The sequence below is a fragment of the Rissa tridactyla genome, chromosome 6 (assembly GCF_028500815.1).
Source record: "Rissa tridactyla isolate bRisTri1 chromosome 6, bRisTri1.patW.cur.20221130, whole genome shotgun sequence".
In the NCBI taxonomy this organism is placed as follows: domain Eukaryota; kingdom Metazoa; phylum Chordata; class Aves; order Charadriiformes; family Laridae; genus Rissa; species Rissa tridactyla.
Window position 1 is genome coordinate 22,203,935 of NC_071471.1, and position 13,327 is coordinate 22,217,261.

Sequence of the window (13,327 nt, forward strand, 5' to 3'; positions counted from 1 at the left end):
ATGCAGCTATAACACTACATCTGAGATGACCAAGGAGTTGACAACTGGTATTTTAATGATAAAATACCTAAAAGAACACAGAACTGAAAGGAGAGGAGAATCTTCTGAAAAGCAGCATTTTCTCAGTGCACCATAGCTTGACAGGCATTTAAGGTGCTATCCACCTTACAGGGATGGAAGTAAAAACTTCATTCATGTTTGCTGGATTTCTCTTAGGCAGAGCAAGTGCAGACCTGCAGCTACAATTCTGGGCCAAGGCCCAGTACTACGTAACATGCTTGAGCGGTACAGCCACGCCACGTACACAGCCAAGCGTCCACGTACAGTATAGTACAGCGCAGCCCAAACCCTGTCCTGCCTACTCCCTCCCACCGAGAGGCAATAGGGGTTGCCACTTGCAGAATCCTATGAAAGGGAAATGCACTTCCTTCAAAAGAAGAAAAACTTTCTCTTTTTTGTGGTGGGTTTTTTTTGGTTTGGGGTTTCTTTTTGGCAAGAAACACTCTGAGATAAGATTTGCTGAAGATGCAGAAGAACATTTTAGGCTTATCCTCCATGCAAGAGTGACTAGGCAGACCCTGAACTAGTGAAAATCATCATGCCACCTAAAGATAGCTACAGCAATGACTGAGTTGCACAGGAAGTATCACTGATGGTACCACCACAGACAGGCAGGACAGAGTTAATAAAAAACCTTGAGTCAGCCTGATGTCAAGCCTGCACCTCTTGCCATTACATGCTAAAAGTAGCGCTGTCAACCCAAGAGACAACCATCAATATAGTTTTGATGAATGGTCCTTTGGCTATACAGAAGTAGTAAATATTAACGAGTATCCTTGAGCTTGAGATGACAGATCAGAACACATTATCTGCCTTTCTCTTGAGCATGCACGTACTTCTCCTGTTCCTACTGGATATTGACAAAAATGTATGTCAATAAAAAATAAATGAACTCTTCAAACGGCTGTACCTTACTGAGTGTTTTCTCCTTTGCCATCTAAGCATCATATTCTAAAATCATAAGCTTTCCCCTACATGCAGCAGGGGAAACTGTGCACTTCTGGTGCTCCATACCTCCACACCAGAAGCCCAGAGCCACACAGCTGTCCCTCACGGTCATGGGCAATGCCACAGTGGGACTTTTTCACTTAGCACTTACTCCTCCTTCCTCCCTACAGTTTCAGGCAGCTCTCCACCTGGCCTGCCATGGTCAGAACAGAAGCCGCAGAGGAGAAGGAATGCTTTCACTTGGCAATCGGCAGCTTTCCTTTTTACAGGGAATACAAAATGTTATATTCCCTGTTCTATGCATGGCAGAAAGAAGGGTGAGCTGTCACAGGGACACACAGGAGGGTCTCAATCCTGGAGCTCTCTCATCCCAGGGCAGCAGTAAGCTGAGGAAATTACAGAAGACCAAGGAGGAAAAACCAGAGAGAACAGAGAAAGGAATTACATGGAAACTGAAAGGGAGGACAGAAATAAGAAAGCCATATGTGGTTTTGTGACTTAATTTGGTTGAGGGAAATCAAGAGGCACAGGGGTGCCTCCATCTTAAGGGTGAGACCAGCGAGAAATTATCCAGGAGAGAGGAAGAATAAAAATCCATCACTGCCACTGCACTGACCTGCAATAAAACCCAACTGACCTGCCAAACAAGAAAATAACAGCTGTCACCTACTAACCACTAAAAATGCAAGAGCACCTGAAGCATAATCCTTCAATATCACCCCCAAGGCACTGTTTTAGGGTCAGCATAACCTCCAAATCCTTAGGTAGATTTTTCCTAAAACCTGACAGGTATCATAACAAGAACAGAGCTACAAACTTGTGCACCTATATTTTAGGTGGCCATTGCAACTCTATTTCAGACTGTAATTATCTTTGTAAAAAATTCTTGTGAGAACTGTGACTTTGAAGTCTCTTTGGTAATTTTTAGCACCAAACCACTGTTGGAGCTCATGATAAATTGATATTCTGTCAGCCACCTTTGCTACTCCCTGGCAACTTCACTACATACCTGAAGAAAAGATTCTGCCACAGTAACACAAAATGAGAAAGTAACCAATGTTCAGCTGTATGAAAAATAGGGCAATGAAATAATAAAGCTGCAGGATGTTCTGGGGTCCTGGACCATGCAGAAAGCCTTGCTTAGCTTCAGGCAGAACAAGTGGAAAAGAATAAAAGGATACAAGTCCAAGAACAGAATAAGCTATAAGATGCTTATAAAATCATAAAAAGAATTGATACATACCTCACTGACCAAGCAAACGGCATACGGTATTTCCCCAGCTTGCTGCAGAACTGCTTATTGGATTTTAACACTTTCTGTGCACACTACAACAAAGAAAATATGAATTATTTCATCAATATCATTGTAATATCTGAAATGCAGCACAAAGTACATCCAAGCACTCCTCTTCTGAAGAGGCTGTAGTGTCCCTAAAATAATTTAGTCTGATACTGACCATAGCAGAAGGTTCTGGGTGGACAGCAAAGACATCACAGATGAATATGATGCTGCTGATGAATTAAACCCTTTCACCATCCCTTTAGTCAGAACTTTGTTAATTACAGTTATTATTCCAGTTGTCTGTAATATACCCAATGCAGACGCACTGCCTGCTCTCAGTGAGAAACAGGTGCCAACCCAAACTTTTCTTGTTTATGAAGCGCACTAACTCATAATTTCTAAAAGATTGCTGAAAAAGAATTTCACCCTGCTAAGATATAACTAGCATAGGATTGCACCGTGAATGGATTCGTATGTTGCAGACAAATGGTACTTGATTCATTCAGTTAATGGAACTTGGACGTTTGCTTTCTTAGGTGTGCGCCTCCTGTGAGCTTGACCTGTTCAGCAACCACGCACTGGTGAGATTTGTGAGCACAATTTGCAGTGTCTTCAGCTTCCAACAGGCTGAAGCTGCCAAAGAACAAACTGATGTTCCTGTTACCTTAAAAGAATCAGGATTCTTAATGTAAGGCTCAGCACTGCTGGCAATGTTTCCTGTAAGCACCTTTTCTATTTTTGCCACCAATACAATCTCAGAATGAGGATTACTTATGGAGAAAAGAGCCTGTGGATAAAAGAGAGGACAGTTAAAAAGTATATAGCAGTACTGGAGAAATTAAATACTGCTGGTGCTCTCTGTTGATGGAAACAGTAACAAAACAAATTCAGAAAGGATTATTGAGGATTATCATCTCTACATACAGCCCGACAGACAAAAAACCTTTGTGCTGGTGCTGAAGCAAGCTCGTGCCCATGCAGCACCTTGCGAACAGACTGACTCAAGTCAAGAGGCAGTATGACCACATTAGCATCACCTAACCTAACTGTTCCTCTTGGACAGTGCTTAAATACTGGCCTAAATCGGTCACACCTCAGGGGAATGACAGGGAGAAGAAAAGGTAATGTACGGGGTTTTGGGGTAAGGCTTACAGCAGCAACAAGAATGGGGAAGTACTCCGAGATTAATGCAGCATCTAGGTGTCGCTTTAAGTTGCAGTTTTGTTTGGCTGGTTTGGGAGAGGTCAGCAAACGAAACCAAAGAGCACAGGAAACATGGGTGGTTTCTCTAAATAACAGACACTAACTTTTTTCAAAGTTTTGATTGTAAATGGTTTTAAAGTCTATATGAAGAGCTCAAAAATCAAGCACCTGTATACAAGTACCACTGATAGACAAAAAATGAGTATTCTTGAAAATAAGAACCATTGGTACAGCACAAATAAATTCTCTCATGAAAATGAATACTACTACTGAACTAAAATAAGTCACACAAGTCACTAAGTCATGCAAATCACACGTGGAATACCTGTTTTGGGTATTTCAGCCATTCTTCTGGGAACCCCTTGATCTGTGGTTCTTCCGTTTCATTTGAGTCTATATTGTCAACAGTGCCATTTTCTAATGAAAATGAGGAACCTGAAATCATCTGTCTAACGAGTGTGTGGTTCAAATCCACATGAAAATCAGCAGAGATCTTCCTGCCATCCCTGACATCGTACAGTGCCACGCTCACAAAGAAAGGCTCTACCTGGAGAAAACACCAGAAACATAATGTAGCAGTAATTGAGACCAAGGGGGTAAAACTCTATCTTTTAATAAGTTCCTGCAGCTAGAAAAAAAGAAATTAAACAAACATTATTTACAAATTATGAGATCCATTAAAAACACACTCACGCACACCCGTGCCAAAGTTAGTTTCCAACCAAGTAATTTTAGGGGCTTTTAAAGGTAGTTTGTTAATAATGCGCCAGAACAGTAATTGACAGCTAACTCCAAAACTCGCAGAATAAAAAACAAATGTATGTGTCACAGATAACTACTAGAGTAAATGAACAGAGCCCCAGAGAAACATGTTACAGGATTTTTAAAATGTAGATTCAGAATCAGTATAAAAGAAGGAAGAGTGAGGGTGGGCTTTCCAGGGATCGTCAGAAATGCAGTACAAAGACGACAAATGTTAAGTAGATGAAAAACGTTTACTGGTACAAACACAAATGCGTGGGTGTATTATTCTGTGGGAAACACGTGTTCCATTTTGCTACAAAACCAAGAGCATTCAAACCGCTCTGACAGTACCCACTTATTCTATCGCATAGTACCAGGGAATTAAGTCCTATGACTGCAAGTAACCTCCAAAGAGCCTCCGTAGTTCTGATGAAATAAATCAGTCTCAGAATAACACCTTCTGAGCTGTCCAGAAATCAGAATCTTAAAACTTTGGAGATAGGGAACAATGCATGGCAGGTACAATATTCTATGCTTTTTCAGCCTCTGTAGTGAATTATTGCATGCCCTTGGTACAGTCATCATGACTTCATTTAAACAGTTATTCCAGTCTGCCAAAAAAAAAAAAGTATTGATTACATCATGCTGAGTATGCACTCACTGTAGAGGTCATCTTCAAATGAAAAAAAAAAATTAAAAAAAATAATCAATGCCTCAATATGTAATGTATGAAAGTTGAGTTGCCAGGACGCTAGTTTCTCAAAACTTCCCTGCTTCAGAGAACTAACTAGAAGCTATGGACTGACAGCTACACATCGCTTTTCCCTGCCCTTTTTTCTTGAAGTAAGAATAAGCAAAATTTTCTGTTTTGTCCTGTTTTTAGCTGGGCTGTTAACACTAGATGAAGCATCCAGTCCTTTCTATTTTGCCTTCTCTTTTGTAATTTAATCTGCTTGGTTCCTGGTCTCTCTCTGAAAAACAGTTCACCAGCAACTGATATTCAATTGCCTCCCTACATAGGTCTTGGCAGTTTAAACTTGTTCTTCTTATAGCAATTGTTAAGAATCCTCAAGGATTTTAATATTTTTAATTCCTCAATGAACCATAGTTAACAGCCTACAATCTGAATTAGCTTCAAAATGTTTACTGAGAAGACCATCAATTTTATTATTCAATCCAAAGGGATGGGCAGAGAAGGAGGAGTGAATGCAGTATGCGTGCATGATACAGCCTTCCTTTTACCTTCTCTTTCCAAAATAACAAGTGCACAGAGAGGGGAAAGAAAAAAAAGAGAGAAAAATCACAAAGCTTACATTGGTTGAAGGATCATTTTCATTTTCAGTAACACAGGCCTGGAGATTCAAACTGAGGGATTTGCAAGTTATCAGGATCCTCTTTGCTGGCTTTTCTTCAAATGGCTTGATCACAGAGTTTGTCCCTGGAAACTCCTTTTTCTGAGGATTCAATGACTGAAATAAGTTGGGCATTCGTTACACATATGAAAAGCGTGGCATTACAAAATGAAGTAAGCTTTTTAAAGGTCTTGACAATCACTGAAGCACCCGAAAACCTCAAAAAAGTCCCTGCTGATAGCTTCACGTTACCATTGTAAATGAGTGTTATTCCTAATTTGTAGATTAGGAAGCAAAGCAAAAAGATTGCCTGAGAACATACATAATGTCAGAGGCAGAATTAAGGATCCTATAATTTTAGAACAGATTTTTTTCTTGTTTATTGACTGCTTTTGAAACTTTAGCTTTTAATTTCCTCATATAGATTAAACAGCCTCATATTTTCAGACTATAACACCACGTTTTAGGATTAGATTTGAGACCTTTCCCCTCCTTTCCCCTTACTTATACACCACACCACTATTTCAATTGCTTAATACTTTTAATAATGCCACTACAGTTGATTGACAACAGGTTTGAGTATATACTGATCCTGATTTTACTTATGTCTCCTTTTTAACTAAAATAAAGTCTCCAGTTATATCACCAATGAATTTATATCCAGTGCAAGGAACATTCTTTGAATCATGATCTCTGCCACTAAATGATAAGCAAGCTGAAGACAAAAAGAAAAGCAACCTGCACTTCCTACATTTCCAGTTAAACTTTGTTTCACATAGATAGCCTTTTGTATCTCCAACTGTACCTTCCCACTGCTTTTTATATCCATTCACGCTTTTGTACTCAAATTCAGTGTAATGAATAACAATAAAAACACTGTTCTTTTAACATTCCCAATCCAAGAGGAGGTTCTCTCCTGCAGTATTTTCTGTTTGCTTTAACAATTCAAAGCTTAGCTAGACTAGACTAGATGACCTCCAGAGGTCACTTCCATCCTCAACCACTCTGTGATCAGGCACGGGCACAGTCTATATAAAAATCTTTACGGACTAGAGATAGCACTCTTCACTCTTCAAAGCTGAAGTCTCGGGTATACCCAGTTGCTGGCTGAACTCCAATCCACTCTGGTGGCTTTGCTAACCCAGTTAGCTCAGACCACATGTATTTTAATAGTTCTAAGAACTTAAAAAGAAAAATATTTCACTTACTACTATATCAGGATCCAAAGAGAAAAGATTTAGTCGCTCTGTATTTCGAGAGGCTTTCACTGTTTCTTCTGTTTCTGTGATGTACTGTGGTGACAGATAATAAATTAGTTTTCTGCACAAGAACAGAAATCCATAGAGTTGTTAGACTTATAAATGAATGATCAATGTTTCACTTGTAACAACACTTCTCATTTCTGCAGTAGTCATCCCAAAGCACCTTCAGGCACTCTTTGAATGTTACATGCTTGTGAAGCAGGGATTTTCAGGCCACGATATACTTCTAAGGAACCTCAAAATAGATCATTTGAGTAATTCAAGTTCCTATCTGTTAACTAAGGAATCCATTGTGTAAGATGTCAGAACAGTGGATCGCTGCACTAAAATCCATTTAGGGATTCCCAAGTTGCGGAAGACAAAAAAAAACCACCCCCACAGAAAACCACTTGTGTCGGGGGAAGGGCAGAAAGGGGAGCAGGAAAGTGCAGCGCGGCCTCACAGGTGGGCAGGCACACCGACTGCAGCGTGTCACCCAAAGGTAAGGCTGGGACTCCTCTTCCCCATCCATCCTTCTGCCACGAGGCAGGATCAGTCACGCCCATTTTATTTCTGATGGACACATGCCTAGGTTAAAAATAAGCTCTCTGATCAAAACAACTCAACAACTTCCTGAAGCCACCTGCAGGCCAACAGTGGCCTTTGAGATAATTTTAACATACCTTTGAGATACCTGCTTTAACTAAACCATTCAAAAGTATCTATCCACAGACAAGATGATCAGATACTACCACTATCCTTAATACATAAACTCAGTTACATTTTAACTGGTTGGTTGTTTTGTTTTTATTTTGGCTTTTTTTTTATTATTTGTTTTTGGTTTTAAATTCTAGGTGACCACTTCATAGATATGAATACAACCTCCAGTAAAATGTAGACCAAATTCTGTCCTTATTTGCATATACAGCTTTCAGTTCAAATCTGTGGGAGTAACATCCACGAATAGCACTTGGCTGGGTAGATAGATAGTATCTCTAGTAGCTCACTGACAGAAGATTACAAACATCATACATTCATTTAAGAAAAAGCAGCGAAATATTTCCAATCTAGCTTTTCATCAAAAAACTTCTTAGCACTGCCTATAATTATCTCCTCCACATGACGAGGAACAAAACGCCTCTCCTGATACTACATGCATCTTTCAATGAAATTACAGAAGGTGATGAAGAGTTCACAGCTCGTTTCCTTGCAAGTCACACAGGAAATCCTGGCTCTCCAAGGGCCAAACTCTTCTGAAATGCAGTTAAAAAGAGTAAGTGTTTTACAGATAACTGCAGGGACCAGATCCTTAGTGACTTCACAGGTCTAAATCAAACCACAGTGAAGCTTTTCTCATTTAAACAAAGCCATCAGCTGTTCAGAAAGAAAATTATTCCTGTCATTTGTCATGACTCTAACAATCACAATGGGCTGTGCTGTATTTTCAAACCCTTCACAATATTTATGACATCTATGGGCAGGCGTTCTTCACCTAGGTAGCACTTTCCACTAAGCTTGTAAAGACAAATATAACATCCATTACTTTTGCAAAGTCAGGGTGCAAGATGTTCTCTGAAGAATCAGTCTCTTCTTGAGAGCAGTCATAATTCACCGAAACTTCTGCAGGGTCTTGAAAAGAAGAAAAAAAACAAACGTGCAAATGTTTTTACTATACTTGCTATTACCATTGGGGTTAAAAAAAAAAAGGAAAGAAACGGAAAGCTATGCTCCTGCTATTTCTTTTTATTCCCTTTAGTATCATCAGGCTAACAAATGGAAGAGATACTAATGCAAACCCCTGTCCTCCTCAACCTCATTTCCCACTGGTGCATACAGTAACTTAGTCCATATCTAAGCTTTCAAACAAGAGGCCTGACTCTACTCAGTGAAATGTCTGACACATTCCTTCATGACAAATATTCGTGCCCACAACAAGGACACCTTCCTTTGCTCTCTCAGTCCCTTCTGAGGTAACATTGAAGGTTTACGTTAACGGAAATATTTTGGACTCCCAGTAAAGGGAATCTTCAGTTAGGCAGGCAGGACCTTACTCGCTCTTTGGGAAGGGGAGGGTTGCAGTCTGGACTCCATGAGCCGCAAATCTATGGATCCAGAGAACAACACTATACAGCAAACCCTCTGCTCTACTTAGCTCACCAGGGACCATTCTGCTTTCACTAGGTAATTCAGCCCAACGCGAAATAAGTCATTACAGCCATTTAGGGCTCTTCTGCCAAGAAAGCATCACGCCTTTTCACAAGTTAACTCCATAGCACATTCCTGTTGCTTGTTATCAGTTTTTTTTTTCTCCACTAGTAGAAACTTCTGTTTTCTGTTAGCCTTATGTCTTTGACCTTTTGTGCACATATTTCTTCCTGTTTCATTAATATCCCTTATGGGTGGGATTTTCAGAAGTACTTCTCTGATTCTGAAGTGCAAGTCTCTTTCGCCTCCAAATCATAAAAGCACCTTTGGCTATACGAAGAGTATCCTGTCCCTCCAAAATCAGAATTTATTATAAACACCAGCCTAAAGCCTTCAATTAGCTCTGAACTTCCCCAAGACTCAGATGCATGTGGATTCAAAGCTTTGATTCAGCCCAGAGCACAAGCAGTTCAAATCCGTGTTAAGGTTTCAAGTGTTTTCAGTCTTAGAATTTCAGCTGGGGTTCATCCAAACTGAACGTGGATTTATTATGTGGAGGAATGAGTTACTGCCACATGAAGAGTGCAGTATAACAGGGCATCCAATTCTTTCTTCCACAGCGAATGCATATTAATACGCAAACTCAAAAAGCAAGAAATGAAAAGTCAATAAGCTTCCAGGGGAAGAGCAATATAACACAGCTGGTATTTTTTTTAATTATTAGCTCCAGATTTTTAAGGAAAACAAAACGCTGGAAAAAGAACTGACCTAACCTCTCTTCAGCACAAAACTCTTTAAAACCTTCAGACTCCCAAGACAGTAAACCACAAAGTACTAGCAAGATCATTGACAGAGAGGACTATATTTCAAAAAGAGCTGCATGCGCAAAGCAGAGCCACGTTGCTCCTGCTGACTTTGTGGGGAGCAGCTTTACCTCCCCCCACAGCCTTTTGAAAATGATCTGTGGGGAGTTAGCTGACATTGCTCAGGGATTGCCAAAGGACTGGTGCTGCTTCGTCAAAATCAATAGGTGCAGAATCCATTACAGACTCGGGTAGTTAAAATGATTCAATAGTAATATCTGAAGGTTCAATTTTTTGCATTTGATTAAGAAAAACCAATGCAGGACACTATTCGCTCTTACCAAGTTTCAGATCAGTGAGATCTGCACTTTTCCTCTCCTGAATGGTTCCCTCTGGATTTATTTGCAGGATTTTATTGAGAGTGAAAATCCAGTCATCCATATCCTGCTCATTTTCAGCTGCCAGCACAAAGTATGTGAGGTCATTCATTTTCAACTCAAAGGCATGTTTCCTAAGCCTGTTATTCTGTTGGAACAAAAGGAAAAGAAAAATAAACGCTAGAACTAATTCTAAAAAGGTACTGAAAAAGGCATCCGTAAGGTGGACTTGTATATGGTCACTCCTTAAAAATAACATTCAAGCAAAATTCAGTGGCTTTAAAGAAAATCCAAGTAGTGCGATATAAACGCAAATTATGTCAATTTATTCTTGGGTCTTTGTGTATCTAAGATCTTCTGTGGCCAAATATACGTCTTCTATTTAGCCATAGAAATCTATGACTATGGACAATAACACTTGAAACAACAGTAGGGAATACCTCCCAAGTGGAATAATGAAAGATCTCTGATGGTGAAGTACGGCATTGCTACATGAGTTGTAGTTGTCTGGACAGAACACCTCTAAAGCCCAAGCCTCCTACAGCCACCAGCACACCAGACACTCAAAAAGGTACAAAATAGGGCTAAGTCATATGAATATTTACTCAATGGGAACAGGACTGAGTTCACCAAATTCAAACTAGCAAGCAAGCAAAGTCAGCACGTGATCAACGACTGTTGCATCCCTGACTGCTGAGGTTGGGCCTGAATAAGTCAAAGCTAATTGTGAACAACTTACAAAATGTTCTGGTTTGAGATATTTACAGATGCTGCTAACAAACTACATAAAGGTAACATTTTCTGGGCATCCAAAGAAGTTAGAAACACTGTGGTTAGGATAAGAACATTTCTACATAATTTTATTATTTTATATTTTTCTGAAAGAGCTTCTGGATGATATGAGTTTAAACTTGGAATAGATATTAAGCAGTAAATCGCTCCAGAATATTGCAATAGGACAAATTCCTGCATATGAAAATATTACAATGGGTACTTCCCACTGCAGCCTTTGCGTTAAAAGGATTTTTAAGATGACTAAGGCAATTTCAACAATTTTTTGCAGGAGGCAAAAGGCGAGGTACAGTGCTGTTCAATCCTTGCAATGCTACCCTTTTCAAACATAGAATAGGAACCAATGCCCAGTATATTGGCAACAGATTGTGTTCTGAGATCTGTTTTGTGTCACTAGATTTCACCTGCAGTAGATGGTTAATCCATAAGTTTCTGTCATAAGAATTAACAGGTGCTTGGTTACTGAAACAGCTCAATAAAATTAAACAAAGTGATGGCATTTTATAGAAGCAGTTGCACCAGTTGTCTCTCCTCCTTACACTAAATCTGAAAGAACACTGATGCATCCTACCCCTCTTACTTCATCAAACTTTTACAACCATTGACTATGGACATCAGTGCCACTGTTGTCTTCAATATTCCAGAAAAATGCCATTACTTCTGTTGACACATCTAACCTTGGAGCGATGCTGACAAATGAAAAACAATACATCCACCCCATAACAGGCCATGTCACTAAATTTTATTATTCTTCATTAACAGTCTGAAATAACATGACCATGGCATCCTGTAGTTCTACAAACTATAACTATTTCTCAGTGCAGTCCTATACCAACAAGTTACTAAAAATAGCTTCTAAGCCAGAGAGTGAGGATGGTAGTGATATTTTTACTTAATAGGAACAGAGGCAAAATGTGATACAGATTAGCAGAGGAGGAGACCAGGAACCAACACTGACAATAAAGTTCCATGAACATTTTTTTTTTTCCCAGAAGCAAAGATGATTTAGAAGATTCCTACCCAATCTGTTGTTAATCACTTGCTCCAGTCCTTATATTACATGTCATGACCCAGCTCAGGAATCAGTTAAGACTGAACAACTTCTGGAGCTACGCAGGTCAACAGAGTCAGTCAAATCTTGGCTTTTCAAACTGACTTGGGATTGTGTGTGTGTATGTGCGTGCATGTTATTTTTTATTTCTGCTACTGGAATTTCTCTTGGTAAGAAATAGTTTTCAAGTACTTTATTGAGGAGAATATTCTTTTGGGGATACAAATTTTAGTTCACACAACACAGGGTAAGAATAAGGTTGGGTTTTGTAGCAATTGGTTCTTGGGTGTCCAATACTTTTCTTGATCCTGAAATCACTCTAATCCTCCAATCACCGCATACATTCAAATTAATGTAAAACAAGGACTAAAATTTCACTGAAACATGTTTTTACTGACATAACACAAGGGCTTGACCAAGAGCTAGAAGTTGAACAAAACTATGACAAGAATCCTAGATAGTGGCCATTCAGAACTTTTAAAGATGACAGATATTTTAAAGACAGATATTTTAAAGACAGATAAAGATAGATAGTTTATTAGATATTTTAAAGATAGATTATTCTACGATTCTATGATTTGTATAAAGTGGATTATGTATACCAATTTATTGACAATCTATAAAGAAAAATGCTACATTTCAATTTATCTTCAGAAAGTATAAAAAGCACTGAAATTAATGCATTTCTTGTCTATATTATGTACTACTTCTTACAGACATGGCCAAAATCTTTAAATCAGGTACTGTAACACTATTAGACATTATCTAATAGAGCAATACATCTCGCATGCTGAATCTTAAAACATCAGGTCAGGAAAACTTCAATATCCACTTTTCCATCTGCACTTCAGACTTCTGGCAAGCAGATGAGATCTACAGCAAAGTCTTGGTTTCAAATCTAAAGCCAACTATTTTCTTCCTGATCAGTTAACAGGAAAAAAAAAAAAAAAAGCACCATTTCTCAGTTTGCTTCTCTTTAAGTCCTTCCATATGGTACGTGGACCTTGAGGTTGACTTGTAATCTTCAACACTTAATTTCAACTTTAAAATTTCTTCCAGAAGGAAATAATACAAGATTCAAAAAGAAACCATGGATGAACTATAAATGAAACATCAGGCTAAGTCTAATGCCTGCAGGGTCATTCTTCCAAAATAACAGAATTGTTTTGGAAGTATTTTTTATTTTATCCGGAGGCAATTTCTCCAGGATGTTTACTACAATTTAGATATTCAAGCTCTATCAAACAGGAACTCAAAGTCATTCATAGAGAGTTAAATGATTTACAGTGGTATTAAAACTCATTAAAGCAGAACTTTCACGTCACAGTT

The 13,327-nt window shown here is 38.9% G+C and overlaps 1 protein-coding gene across 12 annotated transcripts in view; it reads right to left on the reverse strand.

Moving 5' to 3' along the window:
• DOCK10 (dedicator of cytokinesis 10) overlaps positions 1-13,327 on the reverse strand; it is a 161,045-nt gene that overhangs the window by 63,659 nt on the left and 84,059 nt on the right. For 11 of the 12 annotated variants that reach the window (XM_054205112.1, XM_054205107.1, XM_054205111.1 and 8 more), the window contains exons 8-14: positions 10,120-10,303; positions 8,374-8,459; positions 6,798-6,881; positions 5,551-5,706; positions 3,819-4,040; positions 2,955-3,077; positions 2,252-2,334 (exon numbers count right to left, since the gene is read on the reverse strand). In XM_054205112.1, the coding sequence (XP_054061087.1) occupies positions 2,252-2,334; positions 2,955-3,077; positions 3,819-4,040; positions 5,551-5,706; positions 6,798-6,881; positions 8,374-8,459; positions 10,120-10,303 (938 nt within the window). The remainder of the gene's footprint in view (positions 1-2,251; positions 2,335-2,954; positions 3,078-3,818; positions 4,041-5,550; positions 5,707-6,797; positions 6,882-8,373; positions 8,460-10,119; positions 10,304-13,327) is intronic. The other variant, XM_054205105.1, reaches the window with a different exon arrangement.